This window comes from Branchiostoma floridae, unplaced genomic scaffold (assembly GCF_000003815.2).
Source record: "Branchiostoma floridae strain S238N-H82 unplaced genomic scaffold, Bfl_VNyyK Sc7u5tJ_1548, whole genome shotgun sequence".
NCBI classification, from domain to species: domain Eukaryota; kingdom Metazoa; phylum Chordata; class Leptocardii; order Amphioxiformes; family Branchiostomatidae; genus Branchiostoma; species Branchiostoma floridae.
Window position 1 is genome coordinate 80,783 of NW_023365749.1, and position 11,013 is coordinate 91,795.

Sequence of the window (11,013 nt, forward strand, 5' to 3'; positions counted from 1 at the left end):
CATCCAAACTTTATCAACTATGCAGTCAATAGACTATATTAAGGTCTACATTTGACAAAAATTGAACCAGAAACCCCTTTTAGTTTATCAGATTTTTCTATTTCAAAGTTAGCAAAAAATCACATTTTTCCAAAATCACGAAAAGTAACCTAATTCTGGTAGCAGCCGTACTCCAGCAAGACAAGAACCCAAACTTTGCAAGGATTCATTTGACAGCTAATTCAAGTATCTATATCTGTTATAAATTTCAAGCAAATATATTTTACACTTTGAGACTTACAGCTCCTCAAAGTTGGGAAAAAAAGTACGTTTTTTGAAGACTGAAAACATCTGGGACCATTTCTTTTAATCCACAGAAGTTCAACTAAATCAACTAAATTAAGTTTATTGTTATACTATAAAGGCTGTGATTTGATAGAATCCCTCCATTTGGCTTTATATGCAGCAAGACTAAATACAAGCGTGATCTTGAGTTAAAGTCCATTCAATCCAACGTTGCTTCTATGTTCACAGATGTTAACAAAGACGTACTTAATTCTAGCCTTCTGTCTTCTTTGATGTGCATGAATAGTTAAATTCATCAAGAATCCTCCAAATTCATTGATAAGTTTGTTAAGTGTCCAACTTCCCTCCATGAAATTGATATGTTGCAAATTTCAAAGGAAATAAATCCCCTTGTTTGGAACTTTATTGTTGTATTGACTATGCAGAAATCCGAAATTCCTGTTACTGATTTTGAAACCTTTGACATAAATGAACATTATTTAGCATTCTAGCCATAGTTCTTCTGAGTTTTTAAGATGACTTTTTGCTACTTTCCTTATCTTATTCATTGTCTCTGGGGGTCAGTGTAGTTATCCTTTTCACATGATTAATTCAGAGTTGATTCATTCTTATAGCCAGTCTACTGATCTTATGCAATTGTTAAATCGTCTTGGTGTGTGTTCTTCCAATGATTCTCATAAACGATTTATTTCTGGAATGTTAGATCAATTGAAAGTGGAAGATAATCATTATAACTCCAGCTTTCTTTAACCTATGGGTTTGGTAGTCTCTCTATCTTGTGAGTACCTGGGTCATTGCTTAACATATGATCTTAAAAGTAACATGATATAAATCTTGGAATAATTCTTAAATATGATGTAATATAAATCTTTGAATAAGTCTATAATATATCTTGATATAATATAAGAATCTTGACATGAATTTATAATATATTAGTCTTAATATGATACAGATGCTAAAATAATAGGGGTAGTGAATGAGTGTGCGTGCCTGAATGAGTGTATGATATGGGTAATTGATAAACATTACGGGCATGACGAATGGATATTTACCTTTTTTTCTGTTTTTGCATTAGATGGAGTTATACCCGAGAACAGCTGAGGATGTGCCTCTTGCAGCTCACAGTATCGGCAACATTCATTTCTTTGATTGACATTATATCATTGCATATGATGAGTGAAGTGATTCATATATACTTAATCTAGTTACAACTATTTATCATTGTAAATGAAAAATCTTTTGTCTGAAGAAAATTCAAGTGTCATAACCTACTGTGAAATTTTATACAGGTGATGTTCTGCTGTGGAACTGATGAGAGTGACAGCGGTGTTACTTATGATTTGGACTTATATTGGAATCATATCACTCTGGCCCAAAAAAATGGCCAGATGTTTGGCAGCAGATTCCTGAGATATTGTTGATTCCATTTGTTTGTTGATATTTGGACATGACATATTTGTTCAATAAAGTTTGGCTTGTATTTAAAATAAATGACTCTTTGCATATTTTGTATTGTACAATAGCAAGGGTGATTTATTGATATATACTTGAGATAAAGACAGAGATTTATATTATTTATTTCAAAGTGATAAACCTAGTATACATCTCAATGCTATCATACTTAAAGTCGTTGAAAACAAATAATGGAGTAGAGCAGTGTGTGTAGAACACAGAGGTACATGTTTAGTACTAAATTGGTACCGATTGTCTCATCCAGAATATTTCCAATTTCAATGCACTAAAAACTGCTCTGGGTGCCTTTAAAGGGACATAATGTAGAAATTTGGCGCCAAAATTTCAAATGTTCTGAACTTTAAAATCTCCAGTCAGATTGACTTTGGTAACTAATTTCCAACTTATCTGCGTCATTTTATCACATTTCTAGCGCTAATTAACAACGCCAAAGTAAGCCGCGACCAAATTCACATTACTTCCGGGTAGCCTACCCGGAAGTAAGTCAGTCCTAGATTTTCGAATTGACCGTTGCGGTAGCAGATCTTCAGAGCTTCGCGGGGACTTTCAACAAACTTCAGTAACGATTCGAGCGAACCACCGAACGCGTTCTAGAGCGCGCCTTGGTTCGTCGGAACGTTGGACAAAATGGCGGACAACTCCCGCTTTCCTCAAGCGGCGGTGGGAAGTGCGCATATTTCAAGACGTCCTCACGGTACAACAAAGTCGTATCCATGCGTTGTGAATATTGCTGTGCAGTGTTATAAGGTCGATTCAACTCATAATGTGAAAAAATGACCGAAAACAGTGACTTTATTTTTTACATTATGTCCCTTTAAGCCGGCTTCGATGTGACTTCGACTGTTCATACCATGGGCGATAGGCCATCGAGTTTTTGTCGAAATCGCTGTTCCTTTTTTTGTACGTATGTACTCAACACACACTGTATACAGTACAACCGCACTGTGTACTCAGTCCATTTGATCAAATAATAAACAAGCATGATGAACTTGAAAGACGCGCTGTGTACGCCGAGCTCCGTTTGCTGCGTCGTTCTATATCACGGGGATAGTTCGCGCAAAGGCCGACGGGAGTAGAACAGTTTCGCAGTTGACTCGAACGCGTTCGCGAAACCCTGCTCGAACCGATGAACTGCCAAGGGGCTAACTCCACTAACTACATAAAAATGACTGGGTAGGAAATGCTATCCTAGCCTGGGTTCCAGCCGTGTTGTGCTCTGGTCGCTCTGCTTCCTACCAACGCGTCTGGCCTTCGTTACGATTGGAACGATCGGCCCTTACGTCACTAATGACGAAAAGTTCGCGGGAAAGATAGAAGTAGTGTTCCGTTTGATTACAAACTGTAAACATGATTTTGTGTGTTCGATTTCGATGGTAAGCCTTCCCGCGAAGGGGGCTTGGAGCTAACAGCCAACCAGAAATTTAAATGTTTAAAATCAGTATTACTTTGTCGTACATTTACCAAAGTTAGACTCTATGAACTCAAACAGTGTGTACTTATTACGCAGAGATTCCCGGGGATCATACACTAACGTTATCACACACTCAGTGTACTCGGTCCACTAAATATTCCCGAGAATCATGCACTAGCACACTGTGTCTTGGTCCGACACTAAAAGAATTCCGAGAATCATACACTAACATACACTGTGTACTCAGTCCACTGAAAGATTCCCGAGAATCATACACTATTACACTATATAAAACACACATTGTGCACTTGGTTCACTGAAACAATGGCGGGAAATGTGAGTCTCGCATCTGGTTGGCTAGCAATGATGTCATCGTCTTGCGCAGCAGCGACCCTACCGGCCAGGTATGGTACTGCTGGTAACGCTGTTCCCCGGAAATCGGACTTTACTAAATCCTGCATATCTTCTTTATTATTAGGTGTAGTGTCCCAAGGAATCTTTCTTGGCTAGTAAGTAACACCTAGGCAAATATACAAAAGTAACGGTCTCCTCTGTCAGCACTGTAACACCAGTGCTGAAGTGGTCGTCAGCACTGGAAGTCCAGCAGAAGCACTCAGTTCACAGTTCAAAAGTGTGTTCACAGAAGAAGACACCACAGACATGCTATCTCTTGGGAACCCCACACCCCTCCTGTGGAACGTATAGAAATTTCCACTTATAGTGTAGAAAAAATGTTGCAAGGCCTTAATCCGTCCAAAGCATCCGGGACAGACCAAATACCTCCTTGGTTCCTCAAAATGACAGCCAGTGAAATCGCACCTGTTTTGACTAACATTTTCCAACAATCGCTTGACACAGGAGAAATCCCCCAAGACTGGAGGGATACAAACATCTGCGCCATTTTCTAAAAGGGAGAAAGAGCGGTCCCCAGTAACTACAGACCTGTTTCACTTACCTGTATTTCCAGTAAGCTACTCGAACACATTATCCATAGCCATATCATGAAACACTTAGAAGGTCACAATATACTAACGGACTACCAGCATGGTTTCAGAGCAAAGCGATCCACAGAAACACAGCTTATTTTAACAGTTCACGACATAGCCGGGGCACTGGACAATAAAAGACAGGTGGATCTAGCAATACTTGATTTCACTAAAACCTTCGACAAAGTCCCACATAGCAGACTCATATCAAAACTGGAGTACTATGGAATTCAAGGTACCACAAGGCTTTCCTGACGAACAGAGAACAAACAGTAGTGGTAGAAGGGAAAGCGTCAGCTCCAGTTAAAGTAGGGTCGGGAGTTCCGCAAGGAACTGTCCTGGGACCATGGCTTTTCCTCTTGTACATAAACGACCTGCCATACCAGCTAGATTCAAGCTCAAGTGTGAGGTTATTCGCCGATGATTGTCTGCTATGTATAGAGGTATCTGCAAAGAATGATTCACAACTTCTTCAGAAAGATCTGAACACCCTGGAAGAATGGCAATGCAGTTCAATCCTGATAAGTGCTTTATCATGCATATAACGAACAAACGCACACCAAATGTGTCCCCTTACCAGTTTTGTAGTCAGACATTAGCAACCACAAAACCCCACCCATACCTAGGTGTTAACGTTAACAACTGGGCTGAAGTGGGGTGTGCATGTTAACAAAATAACAACCAAGGCTAAACAGACATTGGGAGTGATCAAACGTAACTTGGGCATGTCCAGCCAGGGTAAAATCACTCGCATACACGTCACTAGTAAGACTTGACCTTGAATATGCTGCAACAGTATGGGATCCATATACAAAGAAATACAAAGATAAACTGGAAAGGGTACAGAATCAAGCTGCTAGATTCTGTACAAACAACTGCAACAGGGATGCTAGTGTTACCAAAATGAAGACAGATCTGCAGTGGACATCACTTGAGGACAGGAGGAAAATGTCCAGACGTTGCATGATGTACAAAATGACCAATAAACTAGTGGACGTACCGACTGATAATTATCTTATAACAGCTCAAAAAAGAACAAGAAACAGCCATGACTTCAAGTACCAGAGTTACCAACCTAGGATTGATGTGTTTAAAAATTCGTATTTTCCCAGAACTATCGTAGAGTGGAATTTGTTATCACCAAGCACAGTAGGGGCACCTTCTCTGGGTAGTTTTAAAGAATGCTTACAGATAGATGTGCAAAAGTTAGATGTGACGGGTCGTTCGGTGTAATATAACCAGTTGCTACCGCGCCGCGTGCCTGCGAAGCTGGTGTGTTACCCCGAAGGGCGGTTATACCGGCTATATAGATACAGATACAGTGCTGAGCCGGCGTCAGCACTGGAAATCCAATGCTGAGGCAGCTTTAGCACTGGAAGCCCTCCTGTCAGCACTGGAAACCGAGTGCTGATACTACAATCAGCACTGGATTTCCAGTGCTGAGGACGTTTCAGCTCTGGAAATCTAGTGCCACGCAAGATCTGCTTGGAGATTGAATAACACGCACAGATTATATCTAAAGGAAACAAGTGACCGTAGGTAACAAACTCTATGAGGTAATAATGGTTTGTTAATGATGAGGTTGGTGTGTTATTGTGTTTGCTCTTCACATATACAATGGTTTTGGTTATAATTCAGATTTTGATATGGTTTTTACCAGCTGGTCGACAGCTGTTGACAGATTCCGAGCGAAACATACCCAACCTATGTCTTATACAACGCACACGCACACGCTCCTCCAAGTCCTACAAATATAAGGTACACAAATAATTCCCTGAAGTTTGAGTTCCCACCGACAATGGCTTAATTCTGTGTATATGCGAAATATATAATTTACTTTCATGAAAACTACCCTTCAATCCCTAGTGTAAAATATAATTTTCCTCCAAGATCATACCCCCTCTGTCCCTGCTATTTCCCTCTACTTTCGGTGTTGCGATCACAAAAGACACGTTCCTACCCGACAGATAAAGAGCATGGCCACCCCACCTATATAGTAGTGAATCGCATACAAGACACATCACATCAGCTAATACGAAAAACTTACTTAAAAGCTAACATACCTATCACTGCCAAATTTAAAACACAGCTAAGTCAGCGTCTCAATCGAACGACACAGATGAAACAACAACAGCGCTTCACAATGGATACTTGAGACGCACACCACGTTAAAAAGTGGAAATAACCCCATATCTGCTTCGAGATAAGTAATTGCCAGACCCTAGCGTCTATAGGCCAACTGGTCTACAATACCAGAGAAATAGGGGTGACATCTCAAATTATTACATCGATAATGAAAATAGCTACCGCAAAAAACCCTCAGTGCTTTCTTCTATGAACTTGTTGGGCACCGCCTTCACTAAGATCGTCCAGCACTTCGTACACATTCCAGCCGACTGGGCATACCCCCCCCTCCCTCTCGTCCCCACCATGCCATGCTGCGAGGACTGCCGTGCGACGGGTGCTCAGCCTTGCCAGGGCGACCTATTCCTGTGCCAGGAGTGTGCTGACAAGCGCTTTCCTCCTACCAACAAGGAAACATCCGCTTCTCGTGAGTCAAACGATGTCATAATCAACGACATGTTATGCTTTGTTGTGAATAAGATGGATGTACTCCCAACTGATGTAATAACCAAACTGTGCATTGAAACATACTCTGACGACGAGGTTGAGGCTGCTAAGAAGCTGGTCTTTGACTTGTGTAAACCAAACGAACGTTACAAGAAGAGTCGAGGCACCAACAGATCAGCTACTACCATGGCGGACATTCTTCGCGTCCTTCACTCAATGGACCCTCCTTCGATACCAACTTTTGTGTCTGCCACATTGCATCTCCCACCCGTCAGCTTTGAGCATGTTGACATTACTGCCTACTTGCAACAACTACAAGTTATGCGGCAAGAGATGAGGGATATCCGTGATATGTCTATCGACTCAGCTATGATACACGCCGAACTCGCGTCCCTTAGACGAGAAATAGTCGATTTGAGGTCCCGTGCAGATCCAGCGCCAGCAGCTAAGAAGGCTACATATGCTGAAGCGGCTTCTGATCCGGTGAAGAGTGTGCCTCAAGTTTCGAGGGTTCCTTCGCATGCTGAACCCAGACGTGTTGAAGTTCATGATGGCGAAGCCACTGTACCGAAATCTCTGCATGTTGACGTACGTCACAAGCCGGTACAAAAGGAGCCCATACGACACTCCCCACGTTCATCTCGTCGGGGCTCTGAGTCGGGAGGTCCCAGTGAGCCTGGGTCTGATGGCTTCCGCCTGTGTCAGAAGAGAAAACCAAGACCCAAGGCTGTGGTGGGTACTGCAAGGACGACTAAACTGTCTGCGGTTGGGGTGAGACCTCCTGAGGTCTTCGTGACGCGGCTGGAGCCCGAGACCCAGCCCGAGGACATTGAACAGTACCTGAACAGCACGTTATCCCAGAAATGCATGATCTCCTGTAAGAGGCTACAGACAAAGTATGATTCGTACGCGTCTTTTCGTGTCTCAGTGGAGAGTGTCGTCTTGCCCGAAGTGCTGGCCCCGTCTACCTGGCCTTGTGGGGTGCTGGTGAGGCGCTATCATGACACTCGACATTCTGGTCCCCCCAGATCTTAGATTTATGGCTAGAATTACCAACCAGAGTTCTTTGACTGTTACGTCTTTTAACTGTAGATCTGTGAAGAACTCTGTTCGGACAGTAACGGACCTGTGCAATATGTCTGACATTGTTTTGCTGCAAGAACACTGGCTTCTTCCAACGGACTTGTCCTACCTCAATAGTATTAGCAATGACTTTATGGCCTGTGGAAAGTCACCTATCAATCTAGAAGCTGGCATCCTGCAAGGTCGCCCTTTTGGTGGTGTCGGTATCTTATGGAGAAAAACACTGTCTCCCATAATCTCTCCTGTTGAGATTGAGGACGACAGTATGGTCGCCATTGAGGTAGACACAGGTGAGAACCAGTTAATAGTTGTTTGTGTTTACATGCCATATGATTCGCACGCCAATACGGATGTTTTTCTGGAAAAACTTGGTAAAATTGATTCTGTTATTAATGATTGTAATATGTATGCCTCTATAATACTAGGAGACTTTAATGCCTCACCTACGAATAGATTTGGTACATTGGTACGTGACTTTTGTGATGAATCAGAACTGCATATCTCTGATATGGAATATCTTCCTAATGACACTTTCACATATGTAAGTGATGTTCATGGCACTACTTCCTGGCTTGATCACTGCTTGGCCAGCGATACTGCCCATAAGAACATCACCAATATAGAGGTTTTATACGACAATGTTATTTCAGACCATTTGCCGTTGAGTGTTACCCTAAATGTTGATTTTCCTATCCTCACAAACATGCCGAGTGTGTCCAATACTCAGAAAGTTGTCGATTGGGCCAATGCTAGCCAAGGTCAACTAGATGCATATAAGTCCACACTTGATAGTAGTCTGTTATGTATTGATGTGCCTGTGGATGCTCTTATTTGCAGAGACCCTAATTGTATTGATCCGTCACATAGAAATGCCATTGACTGCCTTTCCCGCCAGTTGATTACGTGTATGAAAGATTCTGCAAGTACTTCGGTTTCCTCAAAACACAGCTGCAGGAATTTTAAACCTGTTCCGGGTTGGAATGATGTTGTTAAAGATTTGCATTCTGCTGCCCGAGAGGCGTACATTCTCTGGCGGGAAATGGGTCGTCCTCGGTCTGGCCCTATATTCCACCTCATGTCTAAGTCTAGGGCCAGATTCAAACATGCCTTTAGACAATGTAAACAACAAGAGAATAGGGCTAGAGCTGACTCCACTGCCAAAAGTTTTAATTCTGGAAACTACCGGGACTTCTGGAGCAAAATAAGAAGTTCCAAATCATGTCATACTGTATTACCCAATACCATTGATGGTTCTTCCGGTGCGGAGAATATTGCTAACCTTTGGAAAGCACATTTTGAGTCCCTGTTAAACTCCGTTGATAACCAGACTCACAAGTCCGATGTGTTGTCTGCTTTGTCACCTGCATTGTTGTTTGATGACGGTATGCAAATCTCCGCACGGGAACTCGCTGACATCATCAAGGACTTGCCCAATGGCAAGGCTTGTGGGTCTGATGGTATCAGTAATGAGCATTTGAAGAATGCTGGCCCAAGTCTTTGTGTACATCTGTCATTGTTGTTCACCTCTGCCATTGTTCATAATTTCATTCCTGATAATTTGTTAGCCACGATTATTGTTCCTATAGTGAAGAACAAGTCTGGCAATATCTCCAGTACTGATAATTATAGACCAATCGCGATCACTTCGGCTCTATCCAAAGTCCTTGAGGCTCTCCTGCTGAACCGTCTGAAGCCTTTTCTTCAGACGTCAGATTCTCAATTTGGCTTCAAACCTAAACATGGGACTGACATGTGTGTTTTCACCCTAAAGCAAATAATTGAATACTACAGGGGGCTAGGGTCTCCGGTGTTTGTTTGTTTTTTAGACGCCTTAAAGGCCTTTGATCGCGTCAACCATTTGGCGTTGTTCAGCAAATTGATAGACAGAAAGGTTCCGCTGTACCTAGTTCGTTTTTTATTCTTCTGGTATAAGAACCAACGAATGTGTGTGAGATGGGGGGCTATCCTGTCTCCCTACTTCTCCGTTACAAATGGAGTGAGGCAGGGTAGTCTCCTTTCCCCTTATTTGTTTAACTTGTATATAGATGATTTGAGTGTAAGGCTTAACAATGCCAAGGTTGGTTGTTATGTGGGCGGGTCCATAACTAACCATCTTCTTTATGCTGATGACCTGTGTCTTATATGTCCCAGTATCAAGTCTCTTCAGAGATTAGTAGGGATATGCGAAGAGGTTAGTCTTGAAAACGACATATTGTTTAATATTGAAAAAACATGTTGTATGTATTTTCCCTGTGCTCGTCTGTTACTTCAGTATCCACCACCTCATGTAAAACTCTATGGTGCGAGTCTGAAGTATGTGACCTCATTTGTTTATCTGGGTGTACATCTAAACCCTACACTTAGCGATGACGACTGTGTACGTGCGCAGCTGAAAAGTCTGTATAGTCGTGCTAATTGTATAAATCGCAAGTTTTCCCTTTGTTCCACACCTGTTAAGAAAAACTTGTTTATGGCGTACTGTGGCCAATTATATGGCGCGCAATTATGGAATTCTGTCAGTGCGGGTGTCCTCTCTAAGTGCCGGATCGCATATAACAACTGTTTTCGGATTATCATGAATCTTCCACGACGATGCAGTGCTAGCACAATGTTTGTGTACAATTTGACCGACAGCTTTGAAGCAAGGCGTAGGAAAATGTGTTATTCTTTTCTACAAAGATTAACGTCTTCCAATAATATCATTGTCCAGCACTTGCTGACGTCAGACATGTTCTACAGAAATTCTTTTTTCCAGAACTGTTATGACTTATTGTACAGGTAGAGATTTTAATGTATATGTATGTATCTTTTGTGTGTCTATGGGTTTTTAACCTGAAATAAAGAATAAAGAAAAAAAAAAGGTTCCCAAAGATCAAACACGTTTTAACCATAACATGCATATGACTATCAACCGCACAAAATGTTAACAGTATGCTATGTAAAACCAACCTCAATATTGGAAACGCAAAGCCCGAACGAGATGGCATATTCCGACGACGCCAACATCTGCTTGACGGTATCAAATTACTACAAAGCTTACGGCACAATCATGAGGAAGACCTGAACCACTATACCGGACGGCGTAGGGGTAAAAACTGAAATTATTACATCCATAATTAAAACAGCTACGGCGAAAAAACAACAACGTGCATCATTTCCCAACAGGGTACAGACGACATGCCAATCCACATGTGATTGCGGCAT

The 11,013-nt window shown here is 41.9% G+C and overlaps 1 protein-coding gene across 1 annotated transcript; it reads left to right on the forward strand.

The window, feature by feature from the left end:
• The first annotated feature begins 6,475 nt into the window (after positions 1–6,475).
• Positions 6,476–9,869, forward strand: LOC118408028. Its single transcript, XM_035808639.1, has one exon. The coding sequence runs from the start codon at positions 6,490–6,492 to the stop codon at positions 7,759–7,761; it is 1,272 nt and encodes a 423-aa protein (XP_035664532.1). The 5' UTR covers positions 6,476–6,489; the 3' UTR covers positions 7,762–9,869.
• Positions 9,870–11,013: the final 1,144 nt, after the last annotated feature.

Bases quoted from the DNA above. Each gene is read 5' to 3' on its own strand.
- LOC118408028 (XM_035808639.1), top strand. From the start codon at position 6,490: ATGAACTTGTTGGGCACCGCCTTCACTAAGATCGTCCAGCACTTCGTA.